This window comes from Eutrigla gurnardus, assembly GCF_963514095.1.
Source record: "Eutrigla gurnardus genome assembly, chromosome: 24".
Lineage (NCBI taxonomy): Eukaryota > Metazoa > Chordata > Actinopteri > Perciformes > Triglidae > Eutrigla > Eutrigla gurnardus.
The window spans coordinates 7,914,086-7,941,006 of record NC_139935.1 but is presented as its reverse complement, the minus strand read 5'-3'; the positions used below and the strand labels follow the sequence as shown (position 1 = coordinate 7,941,006).

At 42.8% G+C, this 26,921-nt stretch overlaps 3 protein-coding genes across 5 annotated transcripts; 2 read left to right on the top strand and 1 right to left on the bottom strand.

The window, feature by feature from the left end:
* Positions 1-621: 621 nt before the first annotated feature.
* urp2 (urotensin II-related peptide) lies at positions 622-4,409 on the top strand. Its single transcript, XM_084004019.1, has 5 exons — positions 622-1,098; positions 2,261-2,578; positions 2,801-2,835; positions 3,093-3,264; positions 3,546-4,409. The coding sequence occupies exons 1-5, from the start codon at positions 1,002-1,004 to the stop codon at positions 3,575-3,577; spliced, it is 654 nt and encodes a 217-aa protein (XP_083860145.1). The 5' UTR covers positions 622-1,001; the 3' UTR covers positions 3,578-4,409.
* A 2,085-nt stretch (positions 4,410-6,494) lies between these two features.
* On the bottom strand, positions 6,495-13,991 carry LOC311009806 (chloride intracellular channel protein 4). 2 transcript variants are annotated; one of them, XM_084004217.1, is made up of 6 exons: positions 11,629-13,991; positions 9,051-9,160; positions 8,808-8,933; positions 8,625-8,731; positions 8,367-8,548; positions 6,495-8,294 (listed from the first exon to the last, which is right to left on the bottom strand). In XM_084004217.1, the coding sequence occupies exons 1-6, from the start codon at positions 13,768-13,770 to the stop codon at positions 8,133-8,135; spliced, it is 2,829 nt and encodes a 942-aa protein (XP_083860343.1). In that variant the 5' UTR covers positions 13,771-13,991; the 3' UTR covers positions 6,495-8,132. The 2 variants fall into 2 exon arrangements, with proteins under 2 accessions (XP_083860343.1, XP_083860344.1); XM_084004218.1 differs by lacking the exon at positions 11,629-13,991 and adding an exon at positions 9,360-9,575.
* Positions 13,992-15,319: 1,328 nt separating this feature from the next.
* On the top strand, positions 15,320-25,154 carry rcan1b (regulator of calcineurin 1b). 2 transcript variants are annotated; one of them, XM_084004599.1, is made up of 5 exons: positions 15,320-15,659; positions 15,815-15,957; positions 23,124-23,297; positions 23,415-23,574; positions 23,836-25,154. In XM_084004599.1, exons 2-5 carry the CDS (start codon positions 15,835-15,837, stop codon positions 24,018-24,020), a joined length of 642 nt encoding a protein of 213 aa, XP_083860725.1. In that variant the 5' UTR covers positions 15,320-15,659; positions 15,815-15,834; the 3' UTR covers positions 24,021-25,154. The 2 variants fall into 2 exon arrangements, with proteins under 2 accessions (XP_083860725.1, XP_083860726.1); XM_084004600.1 differs by lacking the exons at positions 15,320-15,659; positions 15,815-15,957 and adding an exon at positions 20,981-21,523.
* The last annotated feature ends 1,767 nt before the right edge of the window (positions 25,155-26,921 follow it).

Sequence of the window (26,921 nt, the reverse complement as noted above, 5' to 3'; positions counted from 1 at the left end):
ATCTTTGTTCCATCCTCTGTCGCATTGGCGTTCGGGGTTATTTGTGGTGGTTATTGCCGAGGTGGCGTCCCACCGTCACTCTGTCAACTTCCTGTCTGAGGGATTAGTCGCCACAATGCGAGGCCAAAAAAAACCCTCTTTTGTCATCAGACGCGACTTTTCAGCCTTTCTGTGCCCTTTGATGTGCTTCTTTTTACAATCTCTCTGTGTGTGTGTACATGAGTTTGCATTGTCGTTTTCTGTTTGAATGTTGTATTTGTGTGTGCGTGGGCAGTCAGTGTGGCTCCAGGCCCTCATGCGTCAGAGGGCCCTTTTCTCCTTGTGGCCCCTGAGCAAACATATTAAGAACTACCTTATCACTGCTTATACAGCCGGGGGCCGCACACACGTTAAACACACACCGCATTCACAAAAAGACTCCAAACCGCACAAAGCTCGCCGCCAAACTCCCCCCAAATGTCACCGATCCATCACGGAGGAAGAGGCGGGGCTCCAGTGGCTTCCAGGTCGGTTATTGGTTGACGCCGGGCCATCACTTGGGTTTAAAAAGGGCAGATTGGTGCGGTAGGGAAAGGAACGATACTGTTGACAAGCCTTCTTTAAGAGGCGCATCCATGGAAAATGAACAGAGAGGCTTAAATTTGTTAAACCGATAAAAAGAAAGATATTTAACTGTGACGTTGTTGAGTTATAAACGAAGACCACCGCGTGGTTGAAAAACAGAAGGGGCTCCGAAACGTACCTATCTCCGAAGAGGCTTTGAGCTTTACAGGACAAGCAACTCAAAGAATTGGAGGCATCTAGAACAAGCCGGTTGATCCAACGCGAATGGCAGCAACTCCAACGTCAACCGGAAGTCAACAAGGTGGGAGGAATGAGTTGAGCGGAAGAAGACGCAACACAATCTGAGAACCTGGTAGAACTTCGGAAGGAGAGTTGTGATAAGAGTTCAGCGCTGCGTAAATACCTATCTGCTCTTCAAGTGCTCAGTAATAGCTGCCATGATTCACAGCGGCGCCCTCATGTCTGCGATGAAGGGGGTTGTGATGATGATGATGATTCTCGGGACCGGATCGGAGGCAGCGCCCACCGAGAGAGGTAAGAAGCTAATAGAGTGAAGGAACAACCAGGTACTTTTGGTGGTCCTGTGTTGTTAGACCCATCAACCCCCTGTTGAAGGGTCCAACAACACAGGACTTGAACCACCAGACCGGTGTTGGACACCCAAAGTGTGTTTGGAGCAATGGTATGGTAACTCCAAAGGTTGGGCAACTAAAGCACTTGGTTGCTTTCAGCTAAACATCTATCAACCCCTTCATTTCCCCATAAAGAACTCTACTTCCAGCATTAGGGTCGAAGGTTGGCGTTGGATGTAAATGACTAATTGTCCAATATGAAGAAACTTCTAAGATACTGAGTCTCCTACAATAAGTTTGTGGTTAGTTTAGAACATAATGTCATAGAGATTCCAATGTGGACTTCCATGGATTCATTCCAAACTAATGTGTGATACATCGAGAGGAAACAATCCACAACAATGTATGGGAACATGATTTTTCGTAGACCAGACAAGATGATCGTTTCCTATTTCCCACCAAATCAGGTGGCCAGCTAAACCAGTAACTGAAGCTGCACCAGTTGGTCCAGATCATGTAACAAGCCTTTGGAAGGTTCTTGGTCTGAGGGCTCATGTTGGTTCACCAGTTCTAGATTATTAAGACCAGTATCCGAGGAATTCTGTGCGCAGTGGACACATTCAAGACGCTCGGTACCAAAAAAGGGCTAATATTACGATGTAAAGAATTGAAAGTGATTTTAAGTGCTGACCTACTAACATTCCTGTGTTCCTGACAAACACGATCCAGAACCACAACCCGTGTGTGTGTGTGTGTTTGTTCAAACACACCGAGCTGCATTGTCGCTAAACTTCAGACGTCATTGCGCACACACATAAACACAATTCATACCACTCTTATGTCACAGCTGAAGTTCCCGTAGCAACGCTGCTAGCAACCAGCAGAACAGTGGCATCCCCCCTAGCATCTGTGTGTGTGTTTTTGTGTGTGTGTGTCGGGTCATGTGTTATACCAGGCTAAGGGAAGACTGAGACTGACAATTGAAGCAAATTCAAGGCCAGAAAAAAACGAAAGGTGGTTTGGCTTAAAATACAATTCAAATGTATTTCATGACCTGCCTTGAGCGTATCTGAGATGACTTACCAAAGGGAAATCAAAACCCATTAAGTCTTGCTTGTCCCTAGGCTTTGGGAAACCTCGTCGCAGTCTCCCTCACACGTCAGTTGTCCCGGAGAAGTCTTCTGCACGAAACCCAAGCCAGTACCTGAAACATTGGCTTCTCAGTACCAAAGCAGCTGGAGTTGACGGGACACCCAGAATCCCTGACAAGACCACGACAAGGACTATCACTGCGGGCATCAGTCCAGGGCGGTTGAGGACCAACCTTGAGACGGACGGTCCAGATAAACGAGCCCAGATGCTGAAGATGATCTCGGCGCTGGAGGAACTGCATAGAACGTTCAACAGCACGCTGAGCGCACGGATCACCATCGTGCCACGAGGTAATTATAGCGTATGGGAGGAGTGACAAAAATGCATCTCTTCTGCCATTATCATTGGTCCTCTTCAGGGTCTGGCCTGAAACCTATCCCAGCATGCACTGGGCAGGTTTATTGAGGAATCACCCATTTGTTTTTTAGACTTCTCGTGTATTGTTCTCTTGTCATAAACCCATGGCCATGCCACTCATATTCATTCCCTGAAGTTTATCTTTTTCATTTCAGCAAATGGCAGAAATTCCGGAAGAAAAAATAAAGCGGTAAGTTCCTGTCAATGCAACATGTGTTTCTGTCCTTGTGCTGCTGCAACAACCGAAATCCCCCTATGTGCAATCAGTAAAGCCTTACCTTTCCGCTTATTCCCTTTTCATAACTGATTTTACTGATGTGTAACACTCATCAAGACATGGTATAACCTTCTTAATACAAAACAAATGGACTACAAGGGTCAAAGAATGGATGCCATCAAGTAACTTAATTGGTTCCTTATTCTCCATTCTCTATTCATTGGTTGCAGCTTCCTGCTGCTGAAGGAGGGGTGAAGCCAATCACGACCACCACCACCGCCGCCCCAACAGCAGTCGACAGTACCGCGTCCAGAGCGAGCGCAGACGCCATCGTCCCCAGTTTGACTGGCCGAAACTTCAAGAAGTCTATCCCACCGCAGACCAAGAAGACCAACAAAAGAGGTGAAAGTCAAGGGCCCTAAACTTCACCTTACTGTAGAATCTTTACAGGGAATTACAGCAGAATTCATTGGAATGACTTGGTATTGCTAGCTTCCTGTTTGTCTTGTAAGTGCCTTTTAAAGAATAATTCAACCAGGACCCATTTTCTTTTAACTCCTTGTGGGAAATGGAATGCAGCCGTGTCAGCCAACAGTGTTAATCGTGGCAGACAATGCTTCTTCAGCTTTTATGCAAGTATTGGAACTGTTTTGTAACCAAATGTTCTTCTTCTTCTCCAACAGTGTGTTTCTGGAAGTACTGCTCCCAGAATTAATCCTTCCTCAGCCACTGTTGACCTTTTCATCACTGGTTTCCTGCCTTTTCTTCCTCCTCACCCCATCCATCCAACCAACCAACCATACATCCATACATACATACATCCAACCAACCAACCAACCAACCAACCAACCAACCAACCATCCATCCATCTGTGCAGCTTGGTAACTAATAATCCATGTGAATATTTACATATTTAGTAACAGCCAAACTGAGTAAACAAATATGTTTTATTCTCATTATTATTGACCCACATTCTTTACTGTAAATGTGTGAACACAAAAGGATATGCCTGGATATTTTTTTAAAAGTCTATCAATGTAATCATTCCTCTTGTCTGTATTGGAAGTGATGTATTTTAAAATATGTACATGGAGCTAAACTGAATCGAGCATAGCATAAAATAGTGAAAACAGGTTCTGGGCTTTGGATAAAGTCTGGATTCTAAGCTAAGCTAAGTGGCTGTAGCGTCATAGCTGATGAATGGTTTTGAACTATTCCTTTAACGTTGCTGGTGAGGTGACTCAGCGACATTGATAAAACTGTTGGAAAACCTGTTAAATTTCATCCATCCATCCATCCATCCCGTCCCCCTTTCCTCTCCTCTCGCTCTATTCGGACCTCTTGGTGCGACTGTTGCCGCGACAATAGGAAGCCCCGCACCTCCCTCCACACCGGCGCCAGCCTTGACTCGGACCTTTTCATCCACTCATTAATTAACAAGACTGACCAATCAAAGACGACGATGTGTGCTAGTCAGACATCGAACAAACATCCCTGTTAACCCCTTCTCCCCCTAACGAGACAGACACACGTCCAGCTCGTATGTGTGCGCCTACTTTGGAATAAAGTTTGTTTCTAGGTGTGACAATAAATATTGATATTTTATTTAATATCTCACACTCTTCAGTTGTTCATTATGCACACAGACACACGCTGAATCATGTCCAGTAGGAATAACTAAAACTGTAACATTTAACAAATCAACACATACTTTTATTTACTTTAGTTATAGAAATTGTCACATTTTGGCCAACAAATCAAAGGACTCCTATATGCAAAATAACAATGATAAATAAATAATTAATAATAATAATAATAATAATAATAATAATAATAAAACGAAGTAAATATAAATGTAAAAATATATGCAAAATAATAATATTAGTGATTAAATATATATATATATATATATATATGCAATACTACTGAAACAAATTTGTAATATGTATTTGATATATGCAAAATAATAATAAAATAAAATACAAACTAAATCACACAAATTAGATACTTTTCTACATTAATATTCACCATTATCTTATCAAATTTAAAAGCCAAATTAATTTTTTAGACACACACATTCTGATTTCAAGATCGATCCTACAATTAATTTATCATTTCGTTTGTGAATTTAATTTGTGAAATAATTTCGCAAAAATAATGATTTTTCAAGTATGTTCATTTGTAAAATGTAAAATGTTGTAATAATGTTTCGTTTGGTTTGTTGTGTTTTGCACTTCTGTGCCACCATAGCTGCAGATGCATAGCAACATATCATCCACACGTAATTTAACAGAAATTGCAAGTTTGTTCTCAAATTATTCAAATATTATAATATAGACCTTTAATTACATGCGAACCAGGACTTTAACTGAAAGATGATCTCGAGGTACTTAATTTAACTCCAAAGCTGTCCATATATTGTGTTTAGTAGCAGAACTCCATCATTCTGCTATTTGAAGTGAGACCCAGTGTTATTAGTTCACAGTACCACAATACCAACACAAGGACATTCCTCCTCTGGGCATTTCCATGGCAACCGAGCTGTGTGTGTGTTTGCTGTCTGGGTGTGCAAACGGTGGCTCATTACATTCAGAGGGTTTCCCCCATCACTGTCGCCCCGGTGACGAGTGTGTGTGTCTGCACATGTGTTCAATATACTGGCTTTTAAACGTACCGTTATTTAGAGTTCTTTGAGTGAAGAGTATTCAAACAGCAATATGAAGTAAAAGTACAACGAATTCATCCTAAATATGCAATGAAATGACATATTCTATGAGGACAAACAGAGCTAGTGAATATTAGTATCTATTAATTCCCAAAAAATAAATTACAGTGTACAATTACAGATAAGTAATACATTGATCATGGTATCAAATATTATTATTTAATAAATAACAACTCAGTACATTTATATCTATGTACAAGGGCCTGTAGGGGGTCATGGTTGAGCACTATAAACTCTATTTTAATGCTCTTTTAGGCACTTCTTAACATGTAAAGGTATATGTGTTAACAATTGAAAATATGATGTGTAGCACAAAAATGTGTGTTTACGTTTCAGAGAATTATTCATTTAGTAGTTGCTGGTAATTATTAAAAAATTGAATTTAATGTATCTGTGTTAACAGCGAATGTAATTAAGAAAATGTATAACATTGAAGTCATTTAATTATTATTTTCCACATTAATACACACAATGAGTATTTTTTAATTTTAGTGCTTTAAGTACATTTTTATGATAAAACTGTACTTTTACTTGAGTAATATTTTGACAGTGTAGCATTATTACTTTTCCTATAGTAGATGTGAGCACTTCTTCCACCACTGTTTGTTAAGATTAACTTATTAAATATTAAAAGTTAACATCGCTCGCTGTTAATGTGCAATATTATGCAACACAGTGAGGCACATGACAGGTATCTGTCCCCTACTTAATGGGTGAGATTTACAATTCTATAATTATAGAAAATATCTTCAATCAAAGACTATAATATAAATGTATTATTTACACCTTTTTCCCATGTCTGATATACCCAAAGAACACTTAACTCACCATTATCACGCTGACACTAGAATTCTAATGAGGTGATAAATACAGAAAGACATTGACGACGGCCCACTTAGTGATAAAATCAGTTTAATAAGGATTCTCCCCGGAGAGGACTTAAGGCCAGAACACAGCAGGCTGGTTTTGTTGCAGATAATAAAGTGCCGCAAAAAACCATCTTACAATCAAACGAGGGATTTTTAATTGAAGTGAAGCTGCATTCGAGGGAAAATAGACAATTTAGTTTTATCCCACACTTAAATGATTTCCTTCTTAAAAACTGGAGGCACTGTTCGGCCTAATTAAGGGGATTATTGTGTGACACGTTGGATATTGAGGACAGTATTATAATAGTGGCCTATGAGGGTTTTAAACACCAGCCAGTCGCATTAGATACAAAAGAGTACGTCAAAGATGATCACAATCTGAGCAAATACACAGTACACATCCATTCATTAACATACATGTCCAAATTGACCAGGCTGCGACATAAAGTAGATCCCCTGAAGACAAAACCTCATTCCGTTGTTCCTATTTTTGACCTTTGACCTTAATTCCAATAAAGAAACACAAGCAGTGAGTTCATCAGACAAACCAACAGTTTTGTTAATAAAAGGGGGTTCAGATACAATCATGAGCAGTGTGTGTGGATCAGATTATATCATTATAAACACATCCTCTCTGTCTATAAGCAACATATACATCACTCAACCCCCCGTTTAAGCTTTATGTATCGATAGAAAAACAGCAAACACAACATTGGCTGATACGTGATGGGCCCATAGTGCTGAACTGTGGTTTCAGCACCACGGACAGCGCTGTTTGCTGTAAGGCTTCCTTATAGATGTGACAGCGGCGCTGTCCAGAGTAGTGAGAGAAACGGTGGAGATCAGCTGTTCAAACAGGTCTGATCACCTGACTGTGTGTTTTATGACTCCTGATTTTAGCTTTTTGGGTAGGCCTATCATCTAATTATTACTGATATTATTGATGTCCTCATTTTTACAAAATAGAACCAGATCTTAAAGAAACAGACCACATCTTTGAGTCCAGCACATAGACAGATCCAAGACAGATTTAGCCTAGCTTAGCACGGCCACTGAACAGGGCTTAACAGCTCCATCAAATACATTTGAGAACTATTAAAGTTCCACAATGTATCCTGTGTATTTAATACGGAGATAGAAAACACCATAGACCAAAAATAAATGAATACATTTCCAGCTTTGCACCGTTGTTCTTTTTCGTATTTAAATTTAATCTTTGTATTTTTTTGCAGCTAGAAAGTACTAATTATTCAAAATATAGTTAAATTTCTCTACGATATAGTACATTTGATTCAAATTAAAAGATAGATGAGCTCCATTAGATAACATAAGATAAGCTAAAATACTGTTGTAACTGTTATTTATTTAGTCTTTGCAGTGACCTTGGACCGGCCATGATCTGAAAAGTGAAAAAAAAGAAAAACATTCTATAAAACCTCTAATTACCAGTTGTCATTATATGTAAAATGACAAAAGATACAGTAGATTACTGTGCAACCCAACCTGTGAGAGCACACACACACACAGACACACACACACACACACACACACACACACACACACGTACAAACAGGTAATCATTTAGAGATATTACACTTGGATGATTTAATATGGATCGGCTTGGTCCATAACCTGGATTAAGCATCATATATGTGCATGGATTCTATTGGTTCCTCTTATTTGATTTGTTTTGCGACATCCAGATAGGCAAAGTAGATCTCCCTCTCCGCGGGGCAGGTGTTGGTGAACTCCTCCCTCTCATAGGCGCAGTTCAAATACCTCCACACCCCCGTCATCTCCGCGGGGATCTCAAAGCCTCGGTATTTCTTCGCCACGACCTGCAAACGGATCAGGAGTGAGTGGACTTTCAGAACAAATAAAAAATTATTTGAGACTATTCTTAAGGGCACCTTGAGGATGTGGAGTTTAGGCAGCAGGTTGCAGTCGGCCAGGGTGAGCTCGGAGCCGTCTAGAAAGCTCCTGGAGGACTCGGGGAGGTCCCCTGAGGCGTCGGCGTCTATCTCGTCAGCTAAGGGGGTCCTCAGGAAGTCGTCGAGGCGCCGGAGAGACTTCAGCAAGGCTTTTTCTAAGGCTGCGGGACGAGAGAGCGTATGATATGACAGCTCCTTTAATGAGATCGGACTAATGGGACAAATACGTCGCCTTACCATCGTTAGTGTCTTTCCTCGGGTTTTTGATGTAAGCCGAGAACTTGGCGAACACGTCGATGCCCGCCGTGTTGGCTTCCCGATGTTTGGTAGCCAGTCTGGGGTAGCTGGCGATAAAGACGCGTTAGAGAGGAAACCTGCATATTTTCTCCAGTGCACGTGTTTGAGTGTGTGTTTCGGTACCGGGGCGGGATCAGTTTCTCCTCCAGGAACTCCTCGATCTTGTTGACGTCGACCTTGACCTCGCCGTTGAAGGTCACAAAAGGAGGGTTGGTTCCTGGAGCGAGGTCCTGCAGGTCGGCCGGCTTCCTGACAAAACAACACACACACATATATATATGTGTTTGTGTGTGTGTGTGTGTGTGTGTGTGTGTGTGTGTGTGTGTGTGTGTGTGTGTGTGTGTGTGTGTGTGTGTGGTTTGTTACCGTTTCAGGTCGACGGTGGTGACGTTGAAGATGACTCCTTTAAGCCACAGGATCATAAAGAGTCTCTGAGAGAATGGACAGTTACCAATGCTCTCGCCATCGCTTCCTGCCTACACACACACACACACACACACACACACACACACAATCAAATGTTTTATTGTATGACGATATAACTGCACTCTCAACCATGTCGAGTTAATTTGCCGAGACCTCCCCATACCATAGCTGTCATGCACTGATACTGCATGAAGGACACATTGAAATACAATGACAGTGACTTTGAGAATATAATTTAAAAGAACTTACCTTTGCAAACAGCTCAATGGTAGGGAAGCCCAATTTTTTAACTGCAATGTCACACCAGGACATGGTGAACAAATTAATCCGTCCTCTAAAAACACCCACACAACATTTTCTTACCCCAGTAGTCGTTAAAAAGAAACCTAAAAGTGAGATTTATGTAAAGATATAGTATAATCCATGTTTAGTTTATCTTCCAACAAAACCACAATAACTACAACCCCGCTCGTCCGGCTGCTTGTTTGTTTTTTTCAGCGTCTCTGGTATGCCAGTGTCTCCTCCAGACACAGCCCCTCTTTGTCAGAATGAATCTTAAACAGCCTCAAGTCAAAATGTGTTACAATGTAACAGCATAACGTAGCAATGTAAGAACGTAATGTAACAATGTTACATACAAATGTAAGATAACGATGTAACGTAACATCACAACGTAACGTAACAACGCAATATACTACATAATGTAACAACATATTGTAGCAACAAAACAACATAACATAACAATTTAACATAACTTAACGTAAGAACGCAACATAATTACATAATGCAACAATGTATTGTAACAACGAAACAACATAACAATTTAACATAACTTAACGTAACTTAACGTAACGTAACTAAACGTAACGTAACGTAACGAAACGTAACGTAACGTAACTAAACGTAATGTAACTAAATGTAACGTAACGTAGCGTAACGCATTGTAACGTAACTAAACGTAGCTAAACGTAACTAAACGTAAAGTAACTAAACGTAACGTATCTAAAACTTAACTAAACGTAACGTAACTAAACTTAACTAAACGTAACTTAATGTAAAGTAACTTAACATAAAGTAATTTAACGTAAGGTAACTTAATGTAACTTAACGTAACAACATAACATAACAATGTATGTATGTACGTAACAAGCATAAAGTCAACGTTGACTTTTGGTCTCACACACAAAAAGTGATCTGCTGTGTGAAAGTCCTGTGTTTGTTTGACCCACATGTCCTCAGTGGACCTTCTGTCTGAGGGGTTTAACGTACATAAACGTTAAAATGCGACATGAGGTCAGTGGCTACAAGAAGACGTGAGAGTCCAACAAGTCCTTCGTTTTTCAGAGCAGTAGGCGGCCGAGGAATCTCTGTCCATCCAACACACACAATGTATCCAGTGTGTGTGTGTGTGTGTGTGTGTGATGGAAAGATCTTTTCACACCCACAGCAGCTGAAATGTCTCTTTTGTTTTCTCTCTTTTAGTTTCATGCCGAGTAAATCCACTAGGTTACAAGAAAAGGAGTGGTCAAGTAAAGTATCAAAAGTCCAGTAAACCTTTATGGGTCAACCTTTTGTTATCAAACCTAATGAACATGCAGCATTTAGAGGTGACTGTTGTTTCTCTCGGCACCAAACAGCAGGCTAATCAGCTTATAGAGTGAGAATGCAGAGATTAAGCCTGCATGCTTCTGGCCGCAGCGTCGCTGTGGATCACTCACCGGTGCCCGAAAATAAGGTCGACACTGAATCACCTCATCCGGTCATGCAATTTTGACAGAACTGCTAATGAAAGTCCGGCCGTTGTCTCAGTCGGGGGTAAACAAAGCCCGGATAATGACACAGTAGGACGCTTGAACCTTTCCATAATATTCCTGCCAACAGCCTCTGACAAAGGAGGCCATTGTTTGAATGTGAGCTCCCACGGAGAACAACCTCTCAGATATTAGTGCATTTCTTTCCTTGGTGTTAAACCTCTCTGCTGGCCTCTTTTGGTTTTCAGTAAGGAATGTGCATCGGATTTAATATCATAATATATTCCGATTATTTGGTCCACACCCTGAAGAGTTGATTGCATGGACTGTAGGCTGCCATGCGAGGTGGATTAGGATATCACTGACTTAATGAGATGAGCTGAGCTCAACAGCTCTGACACAGGAAATATCTTCTGTCCCTGACGAGTTCATTTCAAACGTTGATATGCAAATGCATGGCAAACAGTAAAATTGCAACATTTAACATTAAAAATTAAACTAGCGTGTTTTTTGTTGGTCAACGAACTGAATTGTCAGATAAGTTAACGTGCAAAAGTCAACATTTTTGCCTGACAACAAAGTGAACTGTCATCTTTCATTGTTTTTTTTTTATTATGCTGTGTAGACTTGTGATTTTGGATACCATTCCCACAGATCCATAGTGCTAGAACCATTGATCTTGACCAAGGAACCATGGAGGAACCCTTTTTTTTCTCAGTATGTATGAAGAGTTATTGGACATACAGTATGTTCATGTGCTTCATTACCTTGACATATAGCGCAATCTCATAGTCCTGGTCTTGGGGGGTTGTGCTGGTCCTACACCGAGGAAGCAACGGGTTCTCCACTCTCCGATGGGAGGTCAGTTTCACCTCCTCCCTCTTCTCTTCAATGGCCTCCTCCCGCTGGGGGATGTATGAGTGGCCATCCTCCAACAGCACCACCCGCTTTTTCTTCACCTGCTCGCCCTTCTTCTTGGGAGTTTCTTGTTTTATCACTGACTTGAGCTCCTTCACCCAGTCCTCCTTCTTCGGAGGACTTTTCTCCTTCTCAGATTCCCAGATGTCCTTCTTCACGGGCCTCAGTTCGCTCCTCCAGGGTTTCACTTCTTCCTCGGGTTGAACTTTTTTAATCCAGTCCATATCTTTTCTCCTGGGTGACAACACTCTTGCCTTCGCCCATTCTTCCTTCCTGGGCGGTTGAGGCTCAGGAGAAAAGATGCCATTCTCCATTGCCTGCTTCAGTCCTTTAACTCTCCCATTCATGTCCAACTCTACCTCATCATCTTTGGGCTCCTCATCCTCACCAAATTCATGCTTCCATCCCTGCAGCTCTTGATTATATTGCTCCTTTGTCTCCAAATTGGCGTCTTCAGAAGGGGCTGGAATGGTGGCAGGCTTTAGTTCCTCTATCTCTTCGATCTCATCATCTAAAACTGTCACAGGTTCTTCGGCCATCTCTACCCCTCCGTCTATCTCTTCTTCTGCTCCTCCTCCCTTCTCGTCCTCTACGACGGCCTCCTCTTTTAGCCGTTCTCCCCAATCCGTTCCTCCTTCTTTGAGGATCTGCGACTCGTGTCCTCGCAAATCAGCTCCCTCCTCGGTTGTGACTTCACCTGTGGGGTATTCAGGTTCAACTTCACCCCCTTCCTCCAATTCAAAGGCCTCCTCCACCTGGCTCAAGTCCTCCTCCACACGCTGCAGTACTGGTTCAGGGGGATCTTCCTTAGCCTCATTTTCAACCTGCATTTCCTGATCACCTCCCTGTTCTTCGTCCCCTGTTGACCCTCTAATAATCTTGTCACTGGTCTTGACATCCTCTTCCGTACTCCCATCCATCACTGTTAGAGTATTAACCCCAACCTGTCGCTCCTGCTTTTCCTCTTGCTCCCTCTCGTTGATCCCTACCATCCTCGTCTCCTCAATCCCTCCTTCTGTCTGTGATGGTTCTTCAGAGGGTGCAGAGAAATCTACTTCACCCGCTGACTCAAGTACACCATCAGGAGATGCCACTGCGTCTTCCTCTTCTCCAACCGTTGCCTCTCTGCAATCCATTTGTTGCCATGTAATGTTATTATTAAGGGTCTCAACTTCCTGTTGGCTGGATTCTGAGTTTTTATCTGTGTTTTCAATTTCATCTTTCTTCTGATTGGTTAATTGGTTGGTCTGATTGACTACCATTTGGATTGGGTCAGTTGAATCAAAGGGTATGTCAACAGTTGAGGTTTTGCATAGATCATCTTGATCGTCGACTTGGTCTTTTATCGCCGTGGTAACAGAGGAACTTCCGGCTGTTTTGCCATCTGGAGACGACTCTTCTACCAGAGGAGCTGAGTCCTGAACGTCATCAGTAGTGGACACCACCTGCTGTTCTTCAAACCCATATCTTCCATCATTGGCCGTATCCTCTCTTACATCTGTGGCTGAACTTGCTGTCACTGCTTCTTCATTGTGTTCTTCATCCTCCTTGATGTCTTCCTTTTCTTCATCGATGTCTGATATCAGCTCTTGACCTTCCTCCACCTCTATCGACTCTGAAAACTGACATAGATTTTCTCCCTCGCCCTCTTTCGCTCTTGTCTGTTCATCTATCTTTTTGTGCTCTTCACCCCCCACGTCCCCGTTTTCCTCCAGTCCGTCACCTTCTCCCTCCCCCTCTCGTTTTAGGGCCGCTTGGATTAGCCTCACTTCCTCCCTTTCACTCTGCTCTCTGCTTTCTCCTTCAGCTTCGGTAACCATTGAAACCTCCTCTCCTACTTCCTCGGCAAGTTCCACCTCCTCGTCTTCCTCTTCTCCCTCCTCGTCCTCTCTCCTTCTCTGGGTATCACAGTCTGAGCAGATACCTAGCGGGCTGTAGACAATAGTGCCATTTGACAGGTCTGTGTTTGGGCATGAACCTGACTGAGCCATTGGGAAAGATTGAGAAAGGTGGTGGGACACTTACTTAGAAAGAATTGGTGCTCAAGGGTCCAGGATCGGTGTGCAGTCCTGCAAGATTGAAGAAGTTTGTGGTTTAGGCCCAGTATTCCAGAAAGACGGATTTTGGAGGCAAGATTAGGATTTCAGATTGGTTCCAGTTTGATGAATCTGCAGACACCAGGGCCTCAAAGATCGTAAAAAAATAAAGCCCAGTAATCCGGAAAATATTTTAAAAGGATCTCACAGTGTATCGGATGTCCCAAGGCAAAATTATATAGGAGCAGGAATAGATTGTTCCCATGGAACTCAAATTCTGCTGATGTGAAGGATGATTTCCAGTCCAGGTTCCAGAGTAGGTTTGAGGTGGATTTCAGAAAGACCGTTGGTATTCCCAGGAAGTTCCAAATGTTCCAGGCAAAGAAAAGGTAATCCAGATATTTATATTTTAACTCCTCAGATCATAAGACAATGCATATTACTGAGGATTACAAGTTTGGCGTTTGCAAGCAAACTCTTTTGACTTGTGGCTATGGTACTTGAATTAGTACTGCACCTTAAGCCCAGTTAGACATCAATAAATACAATCTACCCTCCCTCGCTCTCTCTCGCTCTCTCTCTCTCACTCGCTCTCTCTCCCCAGAGGATTAAATGGAGGCTGATCCTCACATGACGTGGAACTTAAACCCCTCTGCCACCCAGGGACCAGCACCACTTGAGTTGAATTTTCCTTAAACACCTTTCAAAGACGCATTGAAATGTATTTTGTTCTGTTTCTACACCCATTTTGAATGTAATAGTGTAATAAAATTATTACATTGGGTCACACAATATGACGTACCATTTCATTTTCAACCAATGTATCAGATATTATTTGTGTCTTTTGTTACAGATGTGGAAGGGCACAATTTACATTTATATTGTGCTCTTGGCGTTAAATTATTATTATATATTTTTTGTTATTATTATCAATTTTTACAACATTTGCACAATTACTTTTAAGAATTAAAATCTTTAAAATGTGTTATTGTAGATCTAACATGACTGACGATTCAGTAACTGGATTGACAATTTCTCGACTCAAATGTGGAAGAAAAATGTGTTAAATCGCTATTGCTTTTATGTATTCATGTGTCTATTTTTCTTATTTTCTGCTGTTGCCCCCCTTGGCATATTAGTTTGAAAGTATGCATTTTACACTGTTTCTTATCGTCAGTTTGCAAAATGTGTTCAAGAAAATAACAAGCACAGTTTTATTTAACTGATATAATCAGTATCTCAGTCCAGGATGAGTAATTAAACATTTGAAATATTTACATATATTTGTTAAATAACAAGAGATGAATAAACATAGGAAAAGGGAGAAAATATTAGCCTTTTTTTGTTATTTGTTAATTATTTTATTATTAAATAATGTAAATACGTATCCACACTCCATAGCAGTCGGTGGCGCCAGTGAGCAATTCATTGTTTGCCAACCGCCAATAACCCCCGAAGAAGAAGACGCTACTGTTTAATGTACGTCACCTCCTTTATCCTCTGCGCCATGCTAACAAATCCACCCGATAGGTCTATTGAAAGTTAATATTAGACGCTGTTGTGCTGCTGTAGTGTAAGACAATACCACGTACCCAACGACTGTCTTCACTCATCACTAACTGAGAGGAGACATTCACGGAATATCGCGTGTTCCGCTTGTTTAGCAGCATCATCGTACATTCCTGGTTAGCATAACTTGCTAGCCAGCTTAGTGCAGCTTCTAAACTAATACAGTCCAGAGCTGCCAGCAAGCTGTTCCTTCTGTTGGTCGTCTGGAGGAAACGGCATAGAGAGAGAGCCGTTTGACGCCACATTATCATGAAATAACGTCTTCGGCTTTGTTGGTACGCATGGCAGTAAATAAATCCTTGTGTTAGCCACTTCGTTAGCTATACAGCTAGTCATTTTAAGACATGGGTGGAGGGCGTTAGCCGAGCCTTACTCAAGTGTGTCAATTTGTACTTTAAATATAAATCCGTTCCCCTTCTCTCTCCTCCAGAGAAGTCATAAGTAGCCGTGATGCAGCAGGCAGAGAATGGCGGTGCAGAGGAGGCGACGGTGGATGTCAAGTTTACCGATTTACCGAACGCCCTGATAGCCTGCAAAGTACCGGAGGATTTGTTCAATGAAGGCAATCTAAAGGTAAGGACAGTGCTCTCTATCATTCAGCTGCTTGCATTTGTTTGCGTGCTGGTTGTACGCCGAATTCAAGAGTATTGCTTTTGGATTTGAAAAATGTGTAAAAGTCATATAATGTGAAATTTAATCTTCAGTAAGTGAGGAAGGCAACGCTAAAACGCCAGACTTTTGAATGGAGTCTGGTGCTCGTCCACACACATTTCCTGTTTGAGCGACATTAGCGGGTTTAGACCACTAGATGGAGTTAGTGAGCAGAATACTGCCGTGTCCGTGACTGGATGACAACAGAAATACCCTTTCTGGTTCCTTAGTCACTATGCGTAACTGAATATCTTAACTGGCATCAGTTTAATTTTACACCAGATGATGCACACGAATGACATCAGCCAAAGAGATGCATCATGGGGAAGTTTCCAATAATACTATTGTAAGTCGTTTGGAATGTCAAAAGAAAACAATACATTTTGGCACACAAAATTAGCTACAAGTGTATTAAAAATAAATAAATAAGGGGGTACATGTTTTTATACCTGTGGTAGTTAGGTTCCTTCCTTTTTATGTACGTCAGAAATAATTGTGATCTATAGTAAAATCCTATATTGCCCATCCCTAAATTATCTCTTTATCCCAACGACCAATAGAGCCAGGTATTAAACCTCATTACTTTTTAAGTACCAACTGCAATGTGTAACCGTTGCTAGCATTGACTTCTAGGCCTTTTCTCTTGATCAGCTCCCTTCATATTGAAATCCAAATCTTGCCAGTTCCTGACGGTTTTATTGAGACAATGTTGTCCAGATCCTCTTTTGAAATGGAAGAAAATCTATTCTTCTCAATGACGACATTGCATAGTGCACATGCGCAGTCGTTACATCACGGCCCGTCGCGACGCACAAATGAAGTCGTCATGGTGCTCGACACAAAAGGAAAACTCGCACGCTTCTCGTTTTTCCATGACTAAGCCAGCGTTTCCCATTAATTAGCAGCAGTTTAGGTCGGCCAGCCTCGGTTTCATAATGAACCGGAAATATTTTGACATTTCTCAGCGGGTGGGGTCCACGCAGTCTGCACGGCACTGGAGGTAGACCACGGGAATACGTTGCTTACGCTGCGGTAGGAACAAAATAATCACAGGCCTTCTCCCCCAGAAATAACCTCTCTCTTTCTACGATATACTTTAATCTCACCATCTTGTACCACTCTTAAGTTTCTGCTGTTTCACCATATTAAAGAACAGCCATGGTGTTCAGGGTGAAACTGAGCAGCCACGCTCTCTGAGATGAGCCAGTGTTTGGTGGCGTGCTAGAGGTTTGCTGACGTCGATGGAAAAGGAGGAACAACAGAAGAGAGGGGCAAAGGTCATCTTGTGAAAGAAATGACTTGGGCTTTTCTTCCATGATCCTGCCGCTTTCCCACTGCGCAACGGCAAGGATTTGAGGGTCAGCTGATTTATCGTACGGCAAAATATTCCACTGAACATTTCATGGCTTCTTAAACACTCTGTTGTTTTGACTCTGGACTTGAGGGGAATGACCTTGTGTTAAGTAAGATGGACGGGATCCGTTACACATTTACGGTATAAAACCGGAAACACAATAGGAGGTTCCATTGTTCAGGGTAGAAACGGAAAAGAGAGCGCTGTCACATTTATTTTTACACCGTAAAATGTTCCGCCCGCTACATATCTTTGATAACCAAAATTATCTTTTGAATGACCAAACATTGTGTGTATGTTATTTATGGCACAATTCAAACAGGATAAAAAATAATTCTCTCCGTTCTTCCAAAATAAAGTCCCATTGTGGTCAACAGGAAAGGGCGGTGCTTAGCTTCTCTATAAGACATTAATTAAATTAAAATAATAAAACACACAATCAAGACTCTGGATGTGTGATCCATTTCCAGCACTTGTCCGACACAACAGGATGGACGGTCGGATAAGAAGCACTCCTCTAGTTTAAAGCCAAATGGAAAATGTGAGCGCTTTTGTTTTGCTTGATTGCACTGACTCAGAGTCAGAGTAAAGGGTGTTGTTGTTCTGTAAGGGTTCAGCGGAAGGCGGACAGATCTGGGGGGGGGGGGGGGGGGAGGACAGATGTGTCACGGTGCTCTTTTCCTCTTCAGATGTGGAATTCTGTTCAAGCCACAGGGAAGCGGGCCGTCACTGGATCTAGTCTGGTTTCCGTAACTGGATGCCAGTCTGGCTGAAACAGGATTCAGTCTCAGTGGTGCAAAAATACGGCTCATGGAATTTGGCTTGAAGGAACTGGAATCCACCTAAAAGTCCAAAGGGTGTTTTTAGTCTTTAGCCACTCAGAAACAGACAGTGCTGAGGGGACTTTGTCCACAGTTAAGACGTGATTTACAAAAGGTTGAGCAGAATCCACAGCCTATGCATGGAAATCAGAGCCCGACCGATAAAGGATTTTGAAGGCCGATACAGATACAAATGTTTGATTTAAAAATCCAATATTCCGATATATCGCCTGATATTTTTTTTTTTTATTATTTCAGAAACGCGTAACAAAACATGCACAGATTTCCCCAACATTCGTTATTAGTAGTAATTTATGAGTCTTCACTAAAATAATATGATAATGCAGTTTTTGAAATAAACTTGTTTTTTTTATTGTCACAACGGAACATCAAAATATATTAAAGTTCTGATAAATAAAATGTATAAAAATACAAACTTAGATATAAAAGATATAAAACTTAAAGTCCTTTGAACAAAAACACAATAACAACAACAACCAAACACAAAGTTACCAGTATTAACAGACTTGGTAAGCTTCATAAATATAACTTTGAACAAGATTGGAGACAAATTCTGTTAAGTTCTATATAAATATTTTATTTTTATAATATTTATTTATCGGCCATTATAAATGCCGATACCGATAGTTTGGAAAATGCCTAATATCGGCCTGCCGATATATCGGTCGGCCTCTAATGAAAATAGCTTCCCCCATTAGAGCCCCTCAATATAGCAGTGGGTAAAGATTAAATATTGAAGTATGATACCTCTTAAGCCTTATCCCTCGGTTAAAAACACCAAACATAACGTACCCAAAATGAATCAACCACAAGGCTTATATCTACATATCTGGTGTCATTTGAAAGGTGAGAAGCTAAGGAACATGAGTCCATTATAAGTAAACTAAACTGTTCATCCTAAAAGAGAAACATGTCGTTTATTAAAGGATCTACACTCTGATTTTGTTTTCCCACCAACGTTCAGCGAAGACGCCAATCAGAGACGAAGGCACGCCCCTACTCTGCCTCTGATTGGCTCAGTTTAGTATGTCGACTTCGCTGTATGCTGGTGGGGAAAAGACATTACATAGACAGCTAAATGGAGAGGAAAGGAAGGCCCAAAATGTTGGCAGTCTGGAGCCCCGCCCCTCCACCACCAGCATGCGTGCCCCGGTATCAACTATCAAATAACATCTAACTTTCACCCTGGCTTCGGAAGGACAAAACACGAAGCAATAAAAAAAAACGTGCACATGCACACCTGTCCGTCTAGTGAGGGAATGGAAAGAATGGGAAGATGAAACAAAAACACGGGGATGGAAAAAAAAAAAAACCGCAGGGCCGAGCGTGCACACCCTCACGTAGCGGCCGCGGCAGGGTGAGGTCTGGAGATGATTAGCACCTGCACGCGCACGCACACACGCTAATGTTTAACGTCAACAAACAACTCTTGCATGAGAGCAAACGGTTCCACCGGCACACGCACACATTTTCCAGTCGACACACTCGCCGCTCATCATTTCACGGCGCATTAACACCTGCGCCCGGCGAGCCTCGGAAATCACGTACAGTATGTTGGCATCTTAGGGCGCCGTTCACAGTTGATCCGTACCATGCCCCCCCTCTGAGTTAGAGTCAGAGCTGTTTTGATGACTTTTTCCTCTCCCTCTGTACCACTATAAATCCAGTCAGGCAGTTATGAATATGCACTCATAAAACACTCAATAAAAATCTAATTATAGCACGGTTACAGACCATATTAAAACCATTCTCCAGTCTAAAATATGTTATTTAATTGTTTCTCCGTGGACCTCCAGGAATGACCCCTCTAAATTAGTTTCAGGTTCAAACCCTTTTTTTTTGCAACTGTTTTGACTGCAGGGTATCCCTCTTTTGTTACCGTGACAACACTGAGCTTGTTCACTTCCAGGGTCAAGTTGGCTCATAGCACACTTGAAGGGAACAAAGCATCATTAGTAACACCTGTCCTTTTAACCATCATGTGTATATATATATGTGTATATATATATATACACATGATGGTTAAAAGGGGATATATATATATATATATATATATATATATATATGTGTGTATATGTATGGACTACTTTGTCTCGTCTTCCTCATCTAGTATAAAAGGCTGCACAGACCGGTCCTGTTCTTTCCACACACACTTCCCCCCCACTTCAAGCTCTCAGCTATTAATACCTCATAAAAGCATGTTATCAAACCGCATACCTTCCATGAGCGCCACCTCTCGTTCCACTCGTTTTTTTCTCTTCTATTCCCATCAGCCCTCTTTGTCTGTCAGCTGTCCTCTCTCTCTCTCTCTCTCTCCCCCCAGCTTCATCCATATTAACTAGCGTGTTTTCCACGTCTTGGTCCGTGCACTCGCGAGTCAGCTGATATGTCTTTGGTATGCGTGTAAAATCAAGAGGCTCATTGTGGCATGTTTTCCATTCAACAAAGGTTTTTTTTTTTTTTTTTTTTCGTTTAAATGCAACAGAAAGCAGGTGAATGCGTCAGTTTGCTCAGCGGTGATGTCATCATTTTCCACACACACACTCGTTCTGCCTGATTAGTCAGCATTGGCTAGTATCTGTCAGTAGAAGGATGGGGAAGGGGAAGGAAAAAGAAAAAGAGGCCGTCCCTCCCTCTTCCACAGCCGATTGGCTCGCGGTGAATATGCGATTGAATGAGACCAGGTTGAGGAGAGGGAGGGGATTGTGGGTAATGCGTCATCAGCTGGCAGGAGCTCATTTAAGCGGCTGTGGAGCAGGAGGAGAGAGTGAGAGAGAGTGTGAGCTTAGAAATTATATTTTCAGCTCTCCACACCCAAATCTGTGGAAAATTCCTGCAGAGCCGAGACAGACTATTAACTGGAGCAGAAGAAGGAGGAAGCAAATGTTGGCTCGTGCGTGTCGGTTGCGGACTAGATAACCTTGGAATGTGGCTTAGGAGGCTGCGTTGACCGAGGTGACTTGAATGTAACACCGTGGACTGCGAAGACCAGGACAAAAGAAGATCCACGTGTAAAGGAGGATACATCGCTTCCTCCTCGTCTGTCACCCTGGGGAAGGCAACGCTCCTCCGATCTCCCCGACTTCCCCCTTCCTCTTCATCGCCATCGCCGCCGCCCTCGCCGCCGCTGAAGGCACTCTCGGCGTCGCGTTGCCTCTCCTCGGGTATCAGCTGGAGACAGTTCCGTCTCCCCGGATCACCCGTCATGCACATCAAGACCACCAAGTGTAACCGCTTCTGCCTGGTCGCCTCGGTGACCAACCACGACGTGTTCAACCGTCCCGAGGCACAGGTAAGAGCGGTCGCACCAGGTTCCTCGACATCGCTACGTCTTAATATTTTGCATCGAAGCCCACAATCTTTCCAAAAAATGTTCCAAGAAAAGATTATATGGAAGTCTCTCGGGGAAGGAAGTCAACTTAAATGTGCATGTGCAATTAATTCTAATTGACTTCATGTGGTCATGCAAAAATCTTCAAAATGTTCTGCACATTCAAAACATGCCACACATCCGTGTCCTCTGAGAAGTCAAAGAATAAAATCATAATATTTAAAAAACCCAACACCACTACTTTGGGACACAGTCTCGAACTCGGGTCTCCTGCTTGAAAGTCCTGTGAAAACACTGTTATGTCTTCTCTGGCTCTGGAGGAGATTTTTAAAATAACCTTGATGATGTCATAGGGCTTATCTTAGCTTTGATTTTGAGAGTATACAGGTATAACATGAAACAGACAGGTTGAATTATGGGAGATGTAGGATTTTTAAACTAGACCTATACTGTAGCTGTTTTCTTTTCAGTCCTACTTCTATCATGTTCAAGTGTACCGATATCAACGTGTTGTTGATATTCCCCGAGACCCCGCAGAGAGCCTTCTCGGGGATTCTGGGAAGGGAAATTGTTGATATCAGGGGCACCACAGGGGGTTTAAGGTGAAAGCCTTGTGGGGTTTGTGTGATAATGAGCCGGACTCCTTCCTCCTTTCGACTTCATGACTCACTGTTCAGGTCCACTGATTGCTTTTGTGCTGCACTGCAGTCCAGTGGGTCCGACTGTTTCCTGCAGGAGGCAGGGAGGGCTGGCGAGGCACTATTTTTATCCAAATATTCAAACTGCAAGAGTTTATTTAATACCATTCATCAATTTGAAGTCCTGATCTGGATCTTTATTTACATAGAAGATATTCAATGTTGATTAAATATTTGTATATATAGTCAGGTTTATTTAGGTAGACCTTGTTTTTCACATATACAGACATCAAGTTTACTCGATAAATATCATAACATCTAGAGCCACAGGCTGCAAAAACGATCAAAGGAACGACGACAAGGACAATCAAATCAATAACTGTATCGGACAAAAGATTTGTTGAGATAAATGATTCCAGAATTGTAGTAAACGATCTATGTGGACAAGGAAACTGTGGCGTCTTCCTCAGCTTTCCCTCCTCACCTTCTCACAGAACTTCATCTGGATTTATTATCATTTATTGTGTTTTTGTTTTGGTCCTCTCCGTCTCCCTGCTGCAGTACCACTCTCCACCTGAACTGTTACTGATGAGCCGGCAGGGGCGCTGTTTTACAAAAAAAAATCTGGTTGTAAATATGTTAGTTTTGCCGTGGTATCTAGATATTTAGGCAGGGAATCATATCAAAGTGTAAAATATCAGGACACTCGCCCATCCTTCTGTCCAAAGCTTCTGGATCAATAATTGGTCATCTAAACTCTGACGCAAGACCCAGTCAGACACACAGGCTGCAGTGAAGAGGAGGGTGAGATGTAGTGTCTGCTAACGGGGACTATTTTTGCAAGTTTTATTCATGTGTCATCTCTGCTCCCAGTGTTTGGTACTTCCAGCTAAGAAGAGCTGCTCTCCTTCTGTCTTTCGCAGGCCAACTTTGAGTCCCTGTTCCGCTCCTTCGACCCCGAGGTGCAGTTCCAGTACTTCAAGTCTTTCCGGCGGGTGAGGATCAGCTTCAGCGACGCTCTGGCTGCAGCCGAGGCCCGACTCCGCCTCCACAAGACGGACTTCAGCGGCAAAGAGATGAGGCTCTACTTCGCCCAGGTAGAAACTCGTCGGCGTCCACATGCCATGACCACTTTATTTATTCAATAATACACTTTTGGGCGCCATGCTTCAACGTTCCCAAATGCTTTCTTCACCAAACTCTCGTGTCCACAGTCGGTCCACATCGGGAGTCCTCGCCTGGAGCCGCCCAAGCCCGACAAACAGTTCCTGATCTCGCCGCCCGCCTCCCCTCCGGTTGGCTGGGAGCAGTCGAAGGACGCCATGCCGGTCGTCAACTACGACCTGCTGTGTGCCATCTCAAAGCTAGGACCAGGTACGTCACATTCACATCTGCACATTCACTCGTGGTGCTTCAATGTTGCCACCAGATGGCGACAGAGAGTAATGAGTGTGAGCCAGAGGAGTCTCATCTCCGTTCAGCTCTTTGCATTCATGTTCCTGGATATATACCGTGGTGATCTTCAGTCATACAAGTATTGATGAATATTAATTATGAATAATGTGTAGGTATTTATGTATTGGCATTTCTATGGTAACATCTGGATGTCCTGCTTCTTCTTCGTGTCATTCCTAGGGGACAAATACGAGCTGCACACTGCCACCCCCACCACCCCCAGCGTCGTCGTCCACGTCTGCGAGGACGAGCGCGGCGACAGCTCGGCCCCCGACGACAGCGACCAAGATGACAAGCCCCGCCCCCTGCGGCCGAAGATCATCCAAACGCGGCGCCCCGACTTTGCGCCCGGAGTGGAGCAGTGAGCGGCCGCGGCGTTTCGTCCCGAAGCGATTTTGGTTAAGAGCTGAACACGGCTCTCGGAGCTTTGAAGGGTTTTGGGCACCCGAGGGTGCTGCCATGTCCTGTAGATGAGCATTTCATAGGACGGAGAGAGTCAAATGCTGCATTCATGTCCCGTGGGAACGACGGGAGATATGAACTTCCGAGCGGGTACGTACCGCTTGTGAATTTGAAGATTGGACTGATGGAAATATTAGTTTTGAAATGTATGAAATAATGTATACTCGTGTTTTGATCGTAGTGCAACGGCAGGAGACGTGTGGTTTGTGGTGATATTTTGCAACAAAACTGAAATGTACAGCGTTTGTATGCTTGTGCGACGAGGCCGGTCAGGTGCCAATAAAGTCTGTAGAAGATCATCAAAACGATTTGGCTGTTGGTTATTCCCACGCGACATGAACGCAGCATCATGTCTTCCTCACGTAGAGTTTGGGACTTAACGGACGGACGGAGGAGAAAAGCAGCTATAATTGATTAATTTTAACCCTCCGACTGCTGGTGTTTGTCAGCCGGCCGCGGAGTCGGCGCCTTGGCTCCTCATCACGTCACTGTTCCACATCGCCGCTTCGCCTGCGTCTGGTCGCAGCCTTGCTCACATTTACCGCTACGCCAACCGTTCATGTTGTCAAGATACCGGAATCGCGATGTCGATACGATGCTGTGCCCGAACATCTGGCTGCTGAGACGATACCGCGGCAGAAAAAGTATTGGAATAATAGATGACGGGATAAGGAACTTAAAAATAGTTTTCCTATTTAAAAATGTATTCGTTAAAAAAGGGCATATACACCTCCAGTTTGAATGCGTTGTGTTTTCTTTTATATTCTGTCGGCTTTGCTCTAAAATAAGTACGTTTGTACGGAACAAACACGCGGGACATGAACCGCGGTCTCCTGGGTTTATAATTATTCTCGAGGCTGATGAGAGAATGCAACACTGTGGAGGTTAAACCAGTCTTTCATACTGCTGCTACTTTAAGTTCATTCACATTGTTGATTTACCGTTAAATAAAGATTTACGTTCACACATTTCTTTGTGATCTGTTCAGTTTAACGACGTGTAATAAATGTTATGGTGTCATTGTGACGCAAGTTGGACTTGGTGTTTTTTTTTTATACACACACTATTTTAAAAAATATATTTGCTGGCATATTTTGAACATTAATTCAAAATGTCACCTTAATGATAATAACTTAATGTAGCACCTTTTACAAATCTATGGAAGAGGATTAGGGCATCTTTTAAATCAAGGCAAAACGAAGGTAAAATTTAGTGCAGAATGAACCTCATATGAAGGAAGCAGCAGCACCCTCTGCTGTTTGTAAAGAGAAGTGGAGGAACTTGTTATATATATATATATATATTAATGTAAATGGATGTTTTTTAAATGTGATGACTTTGAAATGTTGTTGTTTTCATGATTAAAGTGATGGTTCGGAGTGAAATGCACCCTAGGTAATTTCCACCATGACATCCAGCCAAACCCCCTCAGAAGCATTTTTAGCGATGGTCAGCATTGGTCAGGATAGGGCGATCAGTCGAATGGCTTAGTAATGGTGCATAGTGTATATCTCGTAAATTTCCCCACTAATAATGCATGGAATGTTATCAAACTTCTGCAGTAGTACACATAGGGTCTGTACTCACAAAACGAGGCATTTTAAAGTTTGTAAGTACATCAGGAGTTTATTTAAAAGAACACTTGGGTGCATTTCACTCCGAACCATCACTAAAATTGTTTCATTTAATGGTTGTTTGTTTAATTTTTATCTTTTTTTTTAAAGGCCCATTTAAATCCATCCATTGTCTACCACTTATCCTGTATTCAGGGGTTGGGGGGGGGGGGGGGGATGTGTACATTCACACCTACGGCCAATTTAGAGTCACCAATTAACCTGTCCCCATCCTGCATGTCTTTGGACTGTGTCTTTTGTGGACTTTGGGAGGAAGCCGGAGCACCCGTAGAGAACCCACGCGTACACGGGGAGAACATGCAAACTCCACACAGAAGGAACCCAGGCCCGACCCGAGAATCGAACCCAGGGCCCTCTGTGAGGCGACAGTGCTACCCACTACGCCACCGTGCAGCCTACCAATTTAAATTTCATTCCAAATGAATGAATGTTCAGAAGAGCTAACCAAACATGCAACCACCTCTAAACATACGAATGAATTGTCCTGATTTTTCTTTTTTTCTATTTCTTGCTGTTTTGTATAGCTAGTTTTTCTATGTATATCTTCTGTTCTTTTTACATCAACATCACCCAGGAGCAAGCGTTACAGCGCGACATTGGCGAGAAAAAAGTATACAAGAACCAGTGTGTGTGTGTGTGTAAGTGTGTGTGTGTGTGTGTGTGTGTGTGTGTGTGTGTGTGTGTGTGTGTGTGTGTGCCCTTGTGCTTCCTCTCCTCAGAGTGGAGTTACGGAGTTAGTTGAGTGCTTTTTGAACCAAGATGTCTTCCTCTTGGGAATCTGGCTCTGAAAGCGCCCCAGCCTGGACCTCAAGGAGCTCTTGGTGGTCTCCCACTGCTCCTTTTCCCAGGGAGTCTGCTTGATGCGCTCCGTGTCCTGAAGGAGGGACGATCTCTCCTGCCGGAAGATCGTATACTCTCTGGTGACCTGATCTTCCAAACCTTCCTTGAATTGTTCCAGCCTGTACCTCAAGGATCTCTCGGTGGTCGCCCACTGCTCCTCCTTCTCCTGGAGAGTCTCCCTGAAGAACCACTTGTCCTTTCTCCATGCCGTAGTCTGACTATCCAGCTGCTGCTTGGCCTTCGCTAGAGCAGCCTCGGCGACACTCCTCCTCTCCTTCTCAATTTGCAGCTGAGACCGATAGAACATTTTGGTTTCCGTGTGCTCATCCA

Excerpts from the sequence above, each read along its gene's own strand:
- urp2 (XM_084004019.1), top strand. The coding sequence starts at position 1,002 with ATGATTCACAGCGGCGCCCTCATGTCTGCGATGAAGGGGGTTGTGATG. Across the intron at positions 1,099-2,260 it reads GGCAGCGCCCACCGAGAGAG|GCTTTGGGAAACCTCGTCGC; the intron begins GTAAGAAGCTAA and ends GCTTGTCCCTAG. Across the intron at positions 2,579-2,800 it reads GATCACCATCGTGCCACGAG|CAAATGGCAGAAATTCCGGA; the intron begins GTAATTATAGCG and ends TTTTCATTTCAG.
- LOC311009806 (XM_084004217.1), bottom strand. The coding sequence starts at position 13,770 with ATGGCTCAGTCAGGTTCATGCCCAAACACAGACCTGTCAAATGGCACT. Across the intron at positions 8,934-9,050 it reads ACCACCGTCGACCTGAAACG|GAAGCCGGCCGACCTGCAGG; the intron begins GTAACAAACCAC and ends TTGTTTTGTCAG. Across the intron at positions 8,549-8,624 it reads GAGGAAAGACACTAACGATG|CCTTAGAAAAAGCCTTGCTG; the intron begins GTAAGGCGACGT and ends CTCGTCCCGCAG.
- rcan1b (XM_084004599.1), top strand. The coding sequence starts at position 15,835 with ATGCAGCAGGCAGAGAATGGCGGTGCAGAGGAGGCGACGGTGGATGTC. Across the intron at positions 23,298-23,414 it reads TGAGGCTCTACTTCGCCCAG|TCGGTCCACATCGGGAGTCC; the intron begins GTAGAAACTCGT and ends TCGTGTCCACAG. Across the intron at positions 23,575-23,835 it reads CATCTCAAAGCTAGGACCAG|GGGACAAATACGAGCTGCAC; the intron begins GTACGTCACATT and ends TGTCATTCCTAG.